This window comes from Euprymna scolopes, chromosome 29, assembly GCF_053919585.1.
Source record: "Euprymna scolopes isolate OS-2025 chromosome 29, ASM5391958v1, whole genome shotgun sequence".
Classification (NCBI taxonomy): domain Eukaryota; kingdom Metazoa; phylum Mollusca; class Cephalopoda; order Sepiida; family Sepiolidae; genus Euprymna; species Euprymna scolopes.
Window position 1 is genome coordinate 23,640,093 of NC_136510.1, and position 19,477 is coordinate 23,659,569.

The 19,477-nt window shown below is 34.8% G+C and overlaps 1 protein-coding gene across 1 annotated transcript in view; it reads left to right on the forward strand.

The window, feature by feature from the left end:
- Positions 1–19,477, forward strand: part of LOC145252542 (cAMP-dependent protein kinase type II-beta regulatory subunit-like) — a 124,507-nt gene that overhangs the window by 89,147 nt on the left and 15,883 nt on the right. The window contains exons 10-12 of the mRNA XM_080112091.1: positions 699–761; positions 1,299–1,350; positions 9,513–9,581. Coding sequence (XP_079968217.1) covers positions 699–761; positions 1,299–1,350; positions 9,513–9,581 — 184 coding nt within the window. The remainder of the gene's footprint in view (positions 1–698; positions 762–1,298; positions 1,351–9,512; positions 9,582–19,477) is intronic.

Consider the following 19,477-nt stretch of genomic DNA (forward strand, 5'->3'; position numbering starts at 1 on the left):
GTCCTCTATTACAATGTAGCCAAAGCTGTTAGGCTCTCCTCCTTTAATCAGCATAGCTTTTTGGCTCTCACACTCCAAAAAGTTGCCAACCCCTACTCTAGACCTTTGAAATAATTAATAGGATTTCTAAATTTGAAAAACACTTTAGTAATATGGTCAATTCGCAAATTGGAAAATTTATTAGCAAGAAAGATGATTTTTTTTTAAACTATATATCTATAACAGTGGGAATGTGTGTGTGTGTGTGTGTGTGTGTGTGTGTGTGTGTGTGTGTGTGTGTGTGTGTGTGTGTGTGTGAGGATAATTCTCAACCTTTATACGCCAATGAATTTTTGATCTACAGATTTGAATTGCGAATTACTTAGGATTTCTACCTCGTGGCTGACGAAACAAGAACATGCGATCCCTCGTGGACTAAATAAAGGGTTCTGTTCAACATTCCATGTAGATTCTTAAATTAGACAAGATACACCTGAAGAAGTTTGAATTATTCGGGGTTAAAAAAAAAAATAAAATTACTTGATCAATTTACATGATTTTTGGTGTACGATATTTTCTTTCAATCACGGGTATGTACATTATAAAGACTTTTTGTTTTTTGGTTTTTTGTTTGTTTGTTTTTCTCGGGGTAGGGTGTGATTTTGGACAAGCACCGGTGTTTTCAATGCTTTCTGACATTTCTCATTTTTCCGTTCAAGGGAGATGAGGCAGACTGTATGTATTTTGTAGAAGATGGGGAAGCAAGTATCACAGTTAAAAAGGTAAGAAGAGACTGAAGAAAACATTTTTTCTTTGTATCTTTAAAGTTTTGGTGTTTCTTCAGAATAAGAACAAAAATCAAAATGTTGCAAATTTGAATTTCCATTAAAAAAAAAACAATGTTATCTACTTGTCATGTCACAATTAGTAACATAAACTATATTATTACATAAAACATGTACTTTCACAATTTCACGATTCATTGAGACGCCATTGTTTTGGGGGAAGAAAATGTAACCTCCCCTGTTTATCCTTTTTATTATTTGTGTATAACTTGCAATTTTTTCTTCAAAATTTATTTTCATTAATAATTCATTTTCTACTTTATCATTTTTCATGATTTTTGGATATGTCACTAATTTCGACGCGACAATTAAGTAGATACTATTGGTTTTAACTGAAATTCAATATTTCAATTTTCATTTGAATTCCGAAGAAGCACCAAAGCTTTTCATTTTGTATTTTTGTTTTTATGTTTTTGTATTCTTTTTTACTCATTTCTCTTATTTTTTATTTTTTTTATTTTATTTTTTTTAAAGGGAAATGAATCAGTTGAAGTTAAAAGATGTAGTAAAGGAAGTTATTTTGGAGGTAAGTTTCGTTCTATTTTAATTTACTAACACGTCACGACTTATCAAGGCAGGAAGCCACTCGAGGATAAGGATTAATGAGATGCATAGATTGACAGTTGCATGATGATGAATGTTATGAGAGGATTGAAAATGAAATGGACAACATTTGGATTACTTATGAAGATGGTTTATGAAAAGTATGGGATCATGTTGTAGCCCTCATGGAAGCAAATTGTGGAAGCGTTGTTAACAGATGGGAGGTTCATCGTAATGCAAACATGTGGCATGCAGCATGTTTTGTTAGTGTATGTGGGTGGCAGATGTCCAGTTGTTGGATGCTTGACCAGAGGAAGAGGAAACTGAAAATATTTCTGACTAGAGTCAGACCGCCCAAGAGATATTCACTTTGTTTGAAAAAGTAAATGCCTCATTTAATGGGAAAGTGATGCTAAGATCAGTCTTTGTAGGAAAAATGATTTTTTGTAGATGAGCACCAGATAAAACCTGCATGAATGGACAGTCCTAGTTATTTCCCTTTAGTTAGCGGCTGGAAAACAATCCCCCTCCTCTCTGACAATGTCTGCATCAGTTTAGAGTCAAAGAATGAATAATTTTTTTTTTTAATTTTAGATATCATTCATGCAGAGCAATGACAATCAGGACAGTACCAACCTTGTGGGTGTTTCTTTTGTAGTTTCAGACTTTTAGCTAGACATACACACAAACAACTGCCATTTATATAATGAAAACTAGTAGGGGGTACCCGGCATTGCCCGGGTGTTTTATAGGTGGGCGTGTTGGGTCAAAACAAAAGAATAAGCAAAGTAAGAACCCTGTTTAAATATAAAAAAGAAAACGATGCTAAAACTTCTTTTAAAAAAATCGTTGCCCGGGTGTTTGTGTTGGGAGGGGGGGGCTTTAAAAAAAAAACAGTTTTGGTAAGTAGTTAGGATCGAACCCGAAGTCTTGAGGCGAAGGTGGAAAAGAAAGTGTGCAAAAAACCTGACACGTTACCCGCTCGGCCAACAAAGAGCAACTGAAACACGTTTGAATTTATTTAAGTATTAAAAAATGAATTGACACGTGCCCGCAATAAAAGTTAACTCTGCTGCTTCTATTTGACCTCATTAATGAGGTCAAATATAAGTAGCGGCGTTAACTTTTACTGCGGGACAGCTTTTGGTTTTGTTTACCCAACTTTGGCTGGTTGTTTCCCCAAGATGTTGAGGAGGGGGAAACCAGCTCCCCATTGTCCAGATTGAATAGCAACTGTCTGATATAAGGAGTTTGGCCCTACATTGATCAAAGCTGATTGCTTCTGAACGTTCCCCGGTGTGATTGCCGGGAACAATTCTTAGATTTGAATTAGTTTCAGTTTTATACAAAAAAGCTGAACGAACACAAGACGGGCTGAAATAGCAATAATTTTGTAAAAATCGACATAAATCTAGACGCAACACGCATTCGTAAATCATACATATTATGATCTAGGGGCTATATAAACAGTTCTAAGCGATATTAACCCCTGCCCCCCGGACAGTCGGAGAAAAAGGCCTTTTCGAAACATACAAAAAATGTGCGCACGCATTTGCCTTTTATATATATAGACTAGCAAGGCTACCCAGCATTGCACAGGGAAAAAGTGTACTACAACCTCTATCCCTCACTCTTTCCCCCTCCCTCTCTTTCTTCTTTGCCCAGCCTATTCTTCTCTCTGGGCATACACACACAACTCTTGTGAGTATAAGGAAAATACGTCTGTGAAAGCAAAAATCATAGTTACTGCCCTTTACATGATAACATTATCGTGTAAAATGATTAAAAAATTCATTCTTGATAACATTAAATGATATAAATGGTCATGTGACCCCTCCCTCCAAATAATGAATTTTTTTTTTCTCTCAATTTTAATTATACATCCGGGATTACACTGATTAAATAAATATCAACCGTATGGGTGTTTGTTGTGTATTTTTCAAGTTTTAGCTTGACTTACAAACAACTGTCCATTTTATAATGGATGAAAGAAACTAAAACGCTTTTCTGTCCAATGATGTAGCCAGTTGGGCACGGATATTGGACCAAATGTCAGGCACGCTTGAGATCTGGTACACATTCGCCTTGGTCGAATTGAGCCGGCTTCCTCCAAAGGGGAAAATTTCTGGAGAACATCAAATTCACAAGTGGTTAAATGTGAATTCCATAAGCAAAGTTTCTTTTCTAGAACTGCCTGTCTGTGGAACAAAATACCACATGGCTGCTTCCCAGCTGACTACAACATGGTCGTTTTCAAGTCTAATATAAACATATTAAATATATTCCTGTTGAACTGTCCTCTTAAATAGACAAACATTACCCAAGTTGCACTATTACGGATAATCACGGTGTTGTTTCACTGGCCAACTGACACTTATTAACCTTTATTCTTGAGTGGCCTTTAAGCCTTGATAAGAGATGACCAACTCTACCCACCTCCAGTAAAAAAAAAATATGGATGACAATGTTAGTTTTTGTAAGGAGATGTCGCCATCCTTTCATATAGTATATGGTATTAGCAGGGAGGGGGGGCAGAACATAAAATACGCTTAAATATAATATTTCAATTTGTACAGATTTCGTATATATTATTATAGAGTCGTGATTTCAAAAGTATTTGATACAAGAAGTATTTGGGTGCCATCAGCTAGAATCGCAACCGAAAGCAAATCTGTAGCATTCAAAGCTGGTGACGTTACCACTCTACCAACGTGACACACATATGAATTGAAAATCAAAAATAAACTAAGATGACTGTACAAAATGTTTAACGATTTTTTCAATTTTGACCCATTTTTGATCCTTAAAAACTATTTTAGCCGGCTAAAGATCCATAAAAGAATCGTCATTTTTTTTTTTTTTTTTTTTTTTTTTACACTGTGATCACCACTTATCAAGGTCCGGAAGCCACTCAGGGATAAGGGTTATTGCAAGTACATTTACGTCTGTAAAAAATCCAATCTTTTGAAGCCCCTAGCGCCGCTCTGCTACTTTTAGTTTCAGAGGAGATAGAGTTTGAAAATATGGAAACAGACAGACCGACCAACAGACAGACCGACATATAGTCTTTTATATATTAGATCAGCGAAGGAGGGGGTTTTGCCTGAAAGTAAAATATGCTTAAATCCGATATTTTAATTGTCCAGATTTCGTATATATTATTATAGAGTCATGATTTCAAAAGTAAAATAAAAAACATATTTAGGTGCTATCAGCTTGAATCAAAACCGAGACTAAAGCATTCAAAGCTGATGACGTTACCACAGTACCAACTGTAAATGGATTAAAAATTAAAAATAAACTAAGATGAATGTATAAAATGTTTAATGATTTTTTTTCAATTTTTACCCATTTTTAACCCCTTAAAAACATTTTTAACCCCTTAAAAACATTTTCAACCTCTTAAAAACAATTTCAACCGGCTAGAGACCCAAAAGGAACAGCCCGTAAAAAAATCCAATCCTTTGAGACTTCTAGCACCACTCTGCTACTTTCAGTTTCAGTGGAGATAGAGTTTGCAAATATGGAGACCGACATAATGCTGTTTATTTATTAGATTTTCAAAAGGTCACCTATTTGGTTTTGATCTTGCTCAATGTTGCTTAATTTTGGTGATCTAATGAGAATCAGTGTACCAATGTGATTATGCTGTCTGTGAAGCGTACTTGTCACTAGATGTGGTTTAAATTTCTAGACAAACTAAAACCAGGGTAATCCCCTAAAAATGCTGCCCATTTAATAAAATTCACGATTCTTTCTGCGAACCAACCATTTTTGGTACTAATAAACTACTGTCTATGCCTGACTTGTCCACCAACTTTCAGTCACGAATATCCAACAGTCTTCATTTTATCACCGTTCCATGCACATAATGTGCAGCACAATCACGTTGACACACAGGTTTTCGTTAGATCACCGAAGTCCAAACGACGTCATACGGGTGGCGTCATTTGAGAATGCTTGGCATTCTTTGTCATATTCCTATGACCAGGATATACGTGCAGCTGGGGAATGCCTGTGACTTTGATATTCCGTGTACACTTCCTCTTTCAGAAGAAGTTGGCATAACTTGCCCGGAGCTAATACCACAGCAGGTATTATCAATTCGTAGCAATGCACGCACCTAGATACAAGTGAATTTGGCTGTTATAATGCTCTTCAGTTTGGGAATATTCTGGTGTTTTCTGGGGGTTTTTTATTGACATTATCTTTGTGGTAAGCCAATAGATAAAATTGGATATTGCCTTCGGGCTGAGATCTGAGTATAGTGTCTGTTCTGATGCCACACTTAAGTTAATTTGTCCTTAGTCGGAAAGTAGGGAAAATCCTTCTATACTAAGGCAATTTTTTAGTTTTGCCTATTTTCAGAGTGACTCTTTTTGGGGAGCTGGTTTTCTCCCACATTGAAAAACAATTTTGTGTCACATATTGCTCTTGTGGGGAAGCAATTATAAAAAAAAAAAATCTAGGGCAGTTAAGGTCCAGGGTATGTGGAACATGTTCTGGGTGGGATGGTTCCAAAATATTCCCGAATTCTGATAAAATTACTGATTTCGATTCTAAAATTGCCTGATGCTTTAAAAAATAATAATTTTTTATTCTTTGGGGGGTTTGAAGGAGTGATTTAATAAAGAATTCTTCAGTTTTAAATGTAGATTTCATATTTTTTAATTTGAACAAATTTATTGTTTTATCTTTTCCCTTTATGCTTCACATCGAAGACTTTGATAAACTACTTGTGACATTTTCATTCGTAAAAAGACAAAAATGGCATCCGTAATAAATATGAAATTTTCACTAGTGACATTTTTTTTTCTTATTTATCTACATGCGCCATTTTTTGTACCATTTTTTTGTGCCATTTTTTTACCGTTTTTGTGCCATTTTGTGCCATTTTTGTGCCATTTTTACTTAAATTTGGTATTAGTTTCATTTGTAGTTTAAAATCAAAAAAAGTAGAATGAAATGTTTTTGGAGGATGGAGAGTTTAGACGGCAGTCCTCATTTACTTTGATATCTAGATATAATTTTCTTTTTAATTTCACCAACTTTTTTATGTTTTTTCTTTTTATGCATTGTCTTGAAGATTTTGATAAACTTATTGTGACATTTTCATCTATATCTTTCATTCGTGGCATTTTTATTGGACGTTTTTAATTTCACAAACTTTTTAATGTTTTCTCTTTTTAACCATTGTATCGAAGATTTTGATAAATTTATTGTGACATTTTCATCTATATCTTTCATTCGTGACATTTTTATTGGACGTTTGTTGCTATTTTTACCTAAATCCGTTCTTATGATCTATAAATTTTAGTTTTACTCATAGTTTAGAATCAACTCATCAGCTTAAGCTTATCATTCCATCATTAACCTAAGCAATTAAGTTTTTAAAAAATACTGGGAATAGAAAATCAAATTTAAAGAATAAAACAATTAAAAATTAAAAGAATCGTTTATGGAATTGGAATTTAGCCTCAAATTTTTCCAATTCAGATTAATCGTCCCAATACTAATCAGACGATTACTAAAGTGTCCCCATATATAATTGACTGGAAATAAAACAAAGACTGCTGAACATTCATGGCAGAAACTTGGTGGACAAGTCAAGACAAAGACTGAAGTTAATTTGTATCATTTGGATTCATCGACTTACTGTTCTCATCGTTTCGGTCGATGTAACCTCAGACCTTCTTCAGGTGTATCACATTCAAGATAAAAATCCAGATAATACGAATAACCAATCCTCATCTCAAAAATTCAGAAATTAAGTTAATTTGTGCCGAATATGCTTCGATGGCAGAAAGGATTGGCAATTGTTTTAGCGATTCTATGGATGGCATTTTTGGGGGTGGGGCATCCTGCATGATAAAAATATCATAACGGGGTAAATTGTATTTAACAGATGCAAATTAATACACTTCTAAAGCGTGGTGTTTATTAATACATTTAATCCACATCTAAAGCAGATTATCTTTAATCTCTGTTAATCCAGTGTTAGACAAATCAGTTATCGATTTCGATATGTTTTGCTAATTCAGATTTTTCTTCAAAAAAAGACGAAAAACAATATCAACGTCTAAAGAATTTATCAGATGGACAAAAAATTTCTTGCCGTTTTTAACTTTTAAATTCAGATGAATATATCTCTGCTCGAACAAAAATTTATTGATCGAAAAAAGCACCATCAGAATCAATACACATTTTCCAACGCAAAACAAGTGTATTTTTTCCAATAACATAAAAATCGTGCGTTCTAGTGACGATGAAGTTGCTGAAGTCGTTTTTGATATCGTTTGTTTTTGGAGCATTTCTCACGCAGAAAGTTGTCGAGATGCTCGAATAAGTGGTAGTCGGTTGGTGAGAAGTCTAAGATGAGGCAAAGTTTCGTAGCCCAATTCATTCAACTTCTGCAAGGTCGGTTTATAACATGCTGTCGGGCATTGTCGTGAACGAGAATTGGGTCTTTCTGTTGACTAATGCTGGGTGTTGTTGTCAAAGTTTCTGATACATTTCATTAATTTGTCGACAGTACTTCTCCACTTTAATGATTTCACCTGCATTCAAAAAACTGATGGATGAGACCGGTTGCAGACCACCAAACAGTCAGTATGACCTTTTGATGCAACTCTGGCTTCAAGGAGTGTTGTGAAACTTCATTGGCATCTAGCCAGTGAGCTGAGCATCACCGGTTGTCGTAAAGAACCCATTTTTTATCACAAGTCACAACCTGGTCGAGAAACAGGTCATTCTTGTTGCATAAAAGAAGGGAAGATAACAGCGTTTCTTTGGTTGTTGTTCAATTCATGAGGCACCCATTTATTGGGTTTTTTGTCTTTCCAATCTCTCTTAAATGGTTGGAAATCGTCGTATACCTTACATCTAATTCAGAAGCAAGTTCTCAAATAGTTGTGTGTGGATCGGCTTCTACTAAGACTCTTCATTGATCGTTGTCAACATCCGACAGCCAACCACTATGCCCATCATCTTCAAGACTCTCGTCGTCGCCATGAAATTTTTTAAACCACCATTGTACTGTGCGTTTAGTAGTGGTTCCTGGGTCAAACACTTCGTTGATATCCCCGAGCAGTTCCAGCAGCTTGCCGGCCTAGCTTGAATTAAAATAAGAAACTTGTGCAAATGTGCTTTTTCCCCCATCTTTTATTCGACGTTCTGAAAAGAAGACATAGTTGTTTTAAAACGATTGTAATTTAAACGATTATAGAGCGTTCTTCAAAATGATATATAAATTAAAGGTATCATAACAAAATCTTTTTTTGAAAATACATCGTTTGAAATCAAAATTCAAAATTCCGCAAGAACCTTCTTGTCATCCGAATATATATATATATATATATATATATATATATATATATATATATATATATATACATACACACACACCAGGTTAAAGGTATTCAAGAGTGATAGCTAATGAATTTAACGAGGTTATTAAGAGTGCTCAATAAAAGAGCAAGAGCAAAAATGGTAATTAGTAAAAACCTGAAGAGAGTGCTCAATACTATTGTAGAGCAAATATGCGTTTTATTTTTTATTACCGTTTTATCTGTTTAGTTACACATGTTTCGGTTGCCGGACCATATCTACGATCCAACAGCCTTATCAGACCTTTTCTGTAAGGTCTGACAAAGCTGCTGGATCGTAGATATGGTCCGGCAATCGAAACATGTGTAACGAAACAGATAAAACGGTAATAAAAAAAATAAAACATGTGTATATATATATATATATATATATTTATTATTTGTTTTACATAAGCATTAATGCCGCGCACATTTATGGCCATGTTTTGGTCAGCCAGTTACAAGTAACTAGAGCCCTCTTCAGGTGATATTGCTTATACAAAAAGTCAAAATATATATATATGTGTGTGTGTGTGTGTGTGTATGTATATGTGTATGCATGTGTATATATATATATGTGTGTGTGCTTATATACATACACACACAATATAAATTTGCAGTAACTTTTGGACTTTACCTCCTGTGTTCTAAATGTACATGTCCATTGGACGAGAAAAAACGAGAGAAGGGATTTTGGCACAAATAAATTTTGAAGTTCCTTATAACCAAAGCGGCTTTTCTGACTTTTTTTTTTAACCATTTCTTTTCTTCTCTCCCTCAGAACTTGCATTATTGACCCACAAACCAAGGGCTGCAACCGCAACCGCCGTCGGACATTCCAAGTTTGCAGGTAAATGCACATGCAACACAAGCACCAGTCACATTCCCACTCCACCCTTTTTTTTTTTTCATGAGAATTTTTGTGCAAAAGATTCAATTTATCGCAGTTTCCATCTTTTTGTTTCTTAGCTTACTTGTGTCTTTCGTACAAGAAATTTCGTTTCTTTTGCTTTTAGAGCACACAAGCGTAGAAATACTTGAATTTTCGTATTATTTGAATTCTTTGGACTGCCGTTCTTATTTTGAAGGTTAATCCCACAACATTTTGGAACCTCCGACCTTCTTCAGGTGTATTCTGTTCAAACTCGGGATCCATGGCATAATGGATAAAGTACTTGGTAAAACTCAATTGTAATTTATATCCTTACAAACCTGGGTGCCCGGCGTTGTCCAAGTGTTTGGAGGTGTGTGTTGAGCAAAAAAAAAAAAAAAGCGGTAGTAGTCAGGCTGGCTCGAACTTGAAGAGAGGTGTTAAAAAAGGAAAAAAATGGCAGAAGCATGGGGGAGGGAATCAAAACAACAGTAGGCAGCCAGGGTGAAGAAAATTGTTAAAAAAAAAAATGGTAATAGGCAAGCTCGAACCCGTGGCGCGAAGGCGGAAAAGAAAGTGAAAGAAAATCTGACATCTTAGCTGATGTCTCCATGACGTGACCGGAAGACAAAAGCGTCGAAATTATAACCAAAGTCAATCCAACGGCGACGATGACTTGCTAAAATGTCGGCGAAAAAAAATTAACCCCTCCTTGTACAAAACGGCCAAGTTTAGGATGAAGGAATTAATGTTTTCCGCCAATTTTTCGATATTTGTCGTTCGAGACGTCGAGCTTCAAACTGATACCAATCTTGTTAGGACCCGTCACCTCTGTCAAAAGTTTTTGCAAGACATACATACATACATACATTTAAACAGACAGGTGAGATTTATATTATAGCTGGAGGTTCATGATTCAGTTTTAATCCTCACTGCAGGTGACACTCAAAATACAATTGCGAATTACTTAGGACTTGTACCCAATCATAACTGACAGAATGAGAGCATGCATAGATTTTCTTGCATTTTCATACACCAAACATGGATATAAATATCACTAAAACATCCGCTGGGTCATAAGCTTCATTTCTCTACCTTACTTGTCTGAGTGGGTTGCCTTTAGGCTGAGATAAACCGCGTCACACACACAGTAAATTGAACTTACTAAGGGAGATAATAACTTCTGGTGAATACCGGAAAAATATCCAGTAAATAAAACGTTGTTTAGTAAATACAATTGCAAATTACCTAGGATTTCTACCCGGTCATGGCTGACAGAATGAGAGCATGCATAGTTTAAATAAATGGTTCCGTTTGAAATTCTGTGCAACTTCACAAGTTCGACAAAAAGATTACTGATTTCGACAAGATACACCTGAAGAAAGAAGGAGGTTACATCAACCGAAACGTTGTGAAAATAACACTCAAGATGAGAATAGTAGTCCAAATAATTCAAATAACACAGGTTATTTTTATTTACTTTATAACCTTGAGATATTAAAAAAAAATAAATGAATAAATATAAACAAAAAAATAGATATAAAAACAAAAATAATCTGTGTCTGTTTGTGAGTATTCAATATTCGAAAGTGATTTTGAAACCTTTAACTGTCTATTAGTATGTCATTTTATGGCTTGAATTAAAAGTTAAAGTTACAAATCAACTAATATGGTTCGTTTTTGCTTTGAAACCAAAGGAAATTATTAAATGTCTCCCGCATTTATTTTCAAAAAGATTTTTTTTTTTCAAAAAAAGAAAAATGTTGCACGGTTTTTTATCACCCCACCCCCTCCCTACACACACACTCTGCTCTTCTTTCAGTCATTCTTCATCTTTTGCAAGTTTTACCATTTTTTTTTCTTCTACTTTCACCTTAGTTTTTCACCTGATCTAAATTTTTTATCTTAAATTTGATTTTTTATTTTATCGGGATATATTTTATGTATCCTTCAACCACCACTCTCTTCTTCAGTTAAGGTGTAATCCTTGCCTTGGATGGTGTGTGTTGTTTTGTGTGTGTGTTTTGAATCTGTGTTGTTTTGCGTGTGTTTTGTTGTATGCGTATTGTTTTGTATGTGTTTGTTGTTTTGTGTGTTTGTTGTTTTGTGTGCTTGTTGTTTTGTGTGTTTGTTGTTTTGTGTGTTTGTTGTTTTGTGTGTTTGTTGTTTTGTGTGTTTGTTGTTTTGTGTGTTTGTTGTTTTGCGTGCTTGTTGTTTTGTGTGCTTGTTGTTTGTTGTTTTGTGTGTTTGTTGTTTTGTGTGTTTGTTGTTTGTGTGTTTGTTGTTTGTATGTTTATTGTTTGTGTGTTTGTTGTTTGTGTGTTTGTTGTTTTCTGTGTTTGTTATTCGTGTGTTTGTTTTGCATGTGTATTGTTTTGTGTGTTTTTTGTGTGTGTTTTGCATGTGTGTGTTGTGTTGTCTGTGTGTGTATTGTTTTGTGTATTTGTGTGTGTTGTTTTGTGTGTGCATGAGTATATATACTGTTTTATGCACATGCATGTTCGAACGTCTCGTCTTGTCAGTTTGTTTTTTACTTTTTTTACCTTTCAATTTCTCAACCAAGAAGAAAAAACTGAAATTTTTCGAATTCCATTGCTTTTATGTCACCAATTTTATTCAAACAAAACAACTTTAAGATTGCAACTTTGATTCAACGTCTGATGACGTCATTTCTATTTTATTCTTTAACCTTCTTCATTTGGATGCGTTTTTTAGCAGCAAAATCATGTTTCTGACAAATTTGATTAAAAACTTCAAACTTGTTTGGGTTTTTTTTTTCTAGTACAAGAACCCAAATTTGTCCAGTAAATAAAACGTTGTTTAGTAAATCGTTATTTTCTTGCATTTTTATACACCAAACATGGATATAAATATCACTAAAAGATCCGCTGGGTCATAAGCTTCATTTCGGTACCTTACTTGCCTGGGTGGGTTGCCTGTCAGCTGAGATAAACCGCGTCACACACACATACACACACACACACACACACACAGAGTAAATCGAACTTACTAAGGGAGATAATAACTTCCGGTGAATACCGGAAAAATATCCAGTAAATAAAACATTGTTTAGTAAATCGTTATTTTTTGCATTTTTTTGCATTTTTTTTTTTTTTTTTTTTGCATTTCCATACACCAAACATGGATATAAATATCGCTAAAACATCCGCTGGGTCATAAGCTAAACTTGCCTGGATGGGTTGCCTGTAGGCTGAGTTAAACCGCGTCACACACACACACACACACACACAGTACGAAAATTTATAATAAGATTTTTCAAATTAGTTTTTCGATTCTTCCCAGCATCACTAACAGTTTGATGGATAAATCTGTTAGAGTAGACGGCTTTCTGGCAGCGGACCTCTATAGTGAAGAAGTGAAATTTTGCTGCTTGTCAGGCTAGTCAAGAGTATTCATTTCGACTAGAGAGAAGTGGAGATCCGAGCCTTGATGGTGAAAAGAGAGCATCTCCTGGTTTGGGAGGTTAGGGGTGACGCGTAAAAACTGTGCAGATTACTTGGGCTTATAACAGTTCTTGTTTAACTTTGAATGAGTGAAGAAGGTGGAAGAATGAATTGGCCGAAACATCAGAATGCAGGAAAACAATTCTCTTCCTTCCCTTCTTCCTCCCCTTCCTCCTTTTTACCAAAAGTTATGAGATTTCTTTTTTTGTTGTTCATATTTGTCTGCAATTTTTTTTTTTTTTTTTTTTTTTGCAAATGCCTTTTATTTTCTTTAACAATTCCATTACAATCTGTACCGTGTTTTGTTTTTTTGTTGTTGTTGTTTTTGTTTTTTGTAAATATTTTTCACGTCACATAATTTTTGTGTGTGTAGATTTGCAATCTTTTAAACCAACGCATTTCAGGCGAAAACATTACATACTTACACGTCGTGTCAAATTTAGTATAAATCACAATGGTGATCTTTTTAAAACCAAAGCATTTCAAGTGAAAATATATTTACGTACTTGCATGACATGACGAAATTAATATAAATTCTAAAAATTACAACACTTATTCCAGGATAAAATGCGTTTGATGTACTTTTAACAAAAACTCATCCACATCTAGGTTCTGAGATTATTTTTGTTTAAAAATGGCGGACCCTTAATTCAAAGTCAATTTAAGTCAATGGTTATCTCCCTTGTTTGTCATACTGAATTGGTCGCACAACTCTTCCACATTACAATATATAATAAAACTCGATAATTCGATAAATTCTATTTTTTACTTGTAATTATTTTTCTACCGGATCGTTTTTCATAATTTTTGGAATTTATACTAATTTCGACATGACACTTATGTATGTAGTAATGTTTTCATCCAAAATGCGTTGGTTTAAAGAAAATCATCAATTTTTTGTTCCACTTATCTCATGTCGAAATGAATATAAATTCCAAAATTACGGAAAATGATCCAAGATATGCTAAATCTATTTATTCCAAAACTCATAGACAATAGCGATCCAACATTTTCTATTTTGAACTTACCTCCCTTGGATTTAAAAAAGAAAAGTCTTCCATATTAGATATACGATAAAAACTCTAGAATTCGTTTTTACTGGTAATTATTTTTCTGCTGAATCGTTTTTCATTGTTTTTGGAATTTATACTAATTTCGACATGACACTTATGTATGTAGTAATGTTTTCACCCTAAATGCCTTGATTAAAAAAAAATCATTAGTCTACACAAGCGCCAATGTTTAACCCATTTTTTTAATTAACAATTAAAGGTACATGTACAGTTTAATCAAGACATTAAAAAATGAAAATATCGAAAAAGGTTATATTGCACGTATCCGTTATGGAATGAAGTTCTCTGGAAAAAATTTTGCTTAATTTCATCAAGTAGTTTTTTTACAGCCAAAAGCAATTTATGATACCGAACAAATGGTTTGAGTATTAAAGATGGGGAGGGAGTGTCGGCGCTTTAAACCGAGTTATCTCCCCATGGCATGTTCAAAAACTTCAAAGATGGCTACCTTCAACGCGCTGTCATAAAAACATGCTTTTCCGCTGTAAAAAAAAAAAAATCAATCAAATTAAGTTAAATTTTTTTTTGAGATCTTCAGTCCAAAACGGATACGTACAATATAACCTTTTTTTTTTTTTCGATATTTTCATTTTTTTTAATATGTTGATTAAACTGTACAAGTACCAAATTAAAAATACGATGCGCGTATGCAAAGGTAAAATCTCAACGTTTTTTTTTTGTTGTTTTTTTTTTCTCCGTCGTTTTGTCCTGTGCACCGAGTTCCACGTCACTGACGATTCCTCACTTGTATTTACTTTCCATGATTCACAAGAAAATGTGGAGCTTGTTTAGATCAGTACACATGCGAAATATGGCAATTGTAAATAAAACTAGCAGGGAGACCCGACGTTGCCCGGAAATGAGGGAGGATCAACGGATGTTTCACCCTCTCATATTTTAATATCATCAAAATCAGTAATATCGCTCATTTTTCAATCCTCACCACAGTCCACAATACATTGTAGTCTACAGTTGATCATCGAGTGTTAGAGAAATTATTCTCACACATTTTTAACTCCAAGGCAGTGGCAAAAATACAAGATACAACAAAATACAAGATACACGATACAACAAGATACAACAAAATACAAGATACAACAAAAAACAAGATACAACCAAATACAACAAGATACAACAAAATACAAGATACAACAAGATACAACAAAAAACAAGATACAACCAAATACAACAAGATATAACAAAATACAAGATACAACAAAATACAAGATACACGATACAACAAGATACAACAAAATACAAGATACAACAAAAAACAAGATACAACCAAATACAACAAGATACAACAAAATACAAGATACAACAAGATACAACAAAAAACAAGATACAACCAAATACAACAAGATACAAGATACAACAAGATACAACAAAAAACAAGATACAACCAAATACAACAAGATATAACAAAATACAAGATACAACAAAGGCCTACCTTAAAATTCAATACAAATTTTATTAGTTCCTCGTTGCAAAAAAATAAATGCCTGCTTTGTCTCTGAAAAAGAGCTGTTAACAATCTCGAAAGGTGATAGTCTTTTGCCTTCAACAGGAACTGGATGCAGGTTCATCTGTCTTCGAAGATCGGAGATTACAGCCGTTTGAAGGGGGTTGATATGATGCCTTCTGATGAAAAGATTCAATTCTCATCTGGAGATGATATTACAGAAGTTCATAATTATTGTTCATTTGAAAAAAAAAATGTCCTTAATGACAGGTCGACAATTCAGACCTTAAAGTCTCTGGGAAACCCATATAATAATTAGGGTGATGGCAAGACAATATTCTTGTCATTGTTTGGACTCTCGAGTATATATCCGACACAGTTCGATAATAGTTAATCAATCGAGAACCACATCACTATCTAAAAACATATAAGATATTAATTGATATATACTCGAGAGTCAGAATAATGAAAAGAATATTCTCTTGCCATAGCCCTAATAATAATAACTGAGCCTAAAATAAAAGTCTCAAGGAGACACACAATTGAAGTCTCAACGAGACACAGGTTAGAGGCTCCAAATTGCCTCGTATGCGGTGAGTGAGTTCCATAGATCCTTCTCGTACAGCTGTCTTAACAGGACTGCAAAAAGAGCACATGCAAAAAATGCTGCTAAGGCGAATCACTCAGCAGCAAATACAATCGACCAATTTGATTGGTCTAAAATAAAGACAATGGGAAGCATGATATAATTATCAAATTTCTGACCAGAGAACCTACTTGATTTTATAAAAATTATTTTTATATATCACAGCTTAAATGAAAATGAAGCTCCCTCATATACAAGTATTTGTTATTCCCCTCAAAATAACAAAGTTTAAAAAACAATTATCAAGCATCACGGTTCAATTGTGCTCTAAACAGAAACATTCACTTTGAATGCAGCCCTTTCATATTAAAGAATCTATAATTGATTTTATATGTCGGGCCTTACTACTTGTGCGGTTCTAATGGCTTGAATTAAAGTTTAAAATGAAAAATATCAAGTATCATGGTGCAATTGTGCTTTAAACAGAAACATTCATTTCAGATGCGGCCCTTTCATATCAAAGAACCTACCGTTAATTTTATATGCTGGGCTTTTCTGCTGTGCAGTAATAAAACTTTTCAAATTTACTTGTGATGTTAGGCTGTGTAAGGCGTTAACTTTAGTCAAAATCGCCTATTCTTTCTTTTATTGGATTTTTTTCAATTATCAATAGTTATCGAAGGTATTCTGATACAAAATCTATCTGAGAACACTCCCAGACACATAAAGTACATTTGTGTGAAATTTCAAAAAAATCAGCATAACCGTTTAGGAGTCCGTAGGAAACAAACTCACACACACTGTAGATAGATAACAGGAAAGCTTTTGTATATACTTCATTAGCAGTGCACACCAAAAATTACAGAAAATTATCAAACAGAATTTTAGTAATGAATAATATTAATTTACTATTCAGAGTCGACGAACTCCAAACCACAAGATCATATTAGAAGAGAGATAATCTTCTTAAACGCACTGGTTTAACACATTATGGTGTTCGAAATGTTATCATTCACCATCATTATGACCTTATGTCAACCTTTGTTTGTATAATTCTTTTACGCTTGTCTTGAACGATTGTTTATCTGAGGATATTTTTTAAAATCACTCCAGACAAGGCATGAAGCTACTTAAAATGATAATAGTACTTTAAGGTAAAAAAAAACTTGCCAACCATGAGTGTTAGACGAAATAGATTCTGACCCAGAAAACAGCACTTCTTCCCCCTTTGTCAGAAACATTGCTTTTTGGAATGTGAGAACTAAAGGACAAAAATAAGGGAAGCAAGAGTTAAACCCAAGATCCATTTTCTATTCTTCTTACATTTGTTTTTTCACTGATGCCCTTTCAATCAAATTTTATTTGCAAAAGAAATAGTCAAACGCAGCAAACCATATAAAAAGAAACATTTTTTTTCCTCAATTCTACTCAATAATTTTCCGTAATTTTTGATATGCATTGTTACTTCCAACTGATATCAAGCCTTGATAAAGTTCCAAACTGACTTCCAAATCTAGTAGGTGATGCCCTTTTCTCTTACCTGCAACCTCTTTCCCACAGAAGAGACGTTGCGAGCCTGTCTCTTCTCTATTGTTATTTTTATGGCAAGTGCTCGACTGAACTCTAATCTATGATCCCCCCTTGTCAAACTTTCACAAAAAAAACACTCGACTAGCTACAACCATTATATACGATTTCCCTCCCTCTCTATCTGTCCCTAAATCTAAATGCAGATTCCATGAACAAAGTTTCTTTCCCAGAACTGCCTGCCTGTGGAACACTGTTCTACTGGCCTGCTTCCCAGTTGAATACAATATAGTAGCCTTCAAATCGAATTTAAACAAGTTCTTATGGAGCCGTCCCCCATAAATAATCAAATTTTACCCAATTTACACTATTAACGATTACTACACTACCGCCTTAGATTCATTAACCCTTATCCTTGAGTGGCCTTCGGGCCTTGATAAGTGGTGACTCCCAAGTACATTAATTGAAACAAGCACCAAAAGTCTATATAAATAATGCCCGGGGGGGGGGGCTGATATTTATTTCTCTCTCATTCGCCTGTCATTTTTTTAGTTTTATCAAATCTCATTTCGAATTTTAATGAATACAAATACAAATCAACCATGAACTAGATGGTTGTAGGTTCAATTCCTGGCTTAGGATGGGTGCTAGTCTAGCCGCACAGAAGAGCTGTGATATAGCGAAACAGTCTGTCTGTGGATGCCAATATAAGCCCACCTCTTACATAAAGCACTTTCGTAAAATCATATCGCCTTCTGTTTACTTAGGGTAATGCAAAGCTCCTTGCATTACCCAAAATGGGAAATAAATGGAGCCCTTATAAAGACATTGGATTTGATTTACAAGTACCGATACTACGGCCTATGGATAGAACTACCAATTATCAACTAGATGGTTATAGGTTCAATTCCTGGCTTAGGATGGGTGCTAGTCTAGCTGCACAGAAGAGCTGTGATATAGCGAAACAGTCTGCCTGTGGATGACTATATATATCTTTCTACTGGTAGTAATTATCATTCCCTATTCTGAAGCTTTCGTCTCCTGAAAGGCGTTTTACACGTAAGTCATCTAATCCTAACCCAAGCCCTATAAAAATACAGGGTGGGACGCTAAAGTTGTCACCCTAAAGCTTTATTTTAAAACTTTTATTGAAAAAAAATCAATTCGGGTAACTTGATTATCTAGTAAAGCTGACATCTATTCAATGTAGCCGCCTTCAGCCTCAATCACCACTTCGGTACAGGTCCAGGACTTGAAGGACGCCTTTTCGGCGAGCACTAGTGGGAGCTCAGCAAATACTCGGTGGATGGCAGTGATCAGGTTGGATGGTGTGTTGTGGGAGGTCATGTTGGTGATGTTCTCGACATATGACCAAACAAAAGTGTCCAGTAGGTTCAGGTCGAGGAGGAGGGAGCAAGTGAGAGAAGGGTACAAATTCGTAGCACTCCTTCTGCCCTAAGCCTGGGTCTCTTTGGACTTGTGAGCTGGCACCAAGTCCTGCTGCCACACTCAGAGTCTGCCAGTACAATCTGATTGCACCAGGGGATCACCACACTCTTACACACATCCAGGTATACTTTGGTGTTGACTTTCAAATCGACTTTGAAAATGTGAGGTGGTATGATGTGGCCCTCATTTGATAGCAGGTGGAGATATATATATATATGAACAAATCACACTTCAATTCCTTTTGACGGATTGAGTGTTGCTATTTCTTCTGATGAGTTAAGGCTGTAATAGATTAACTGATTGATATAATAATT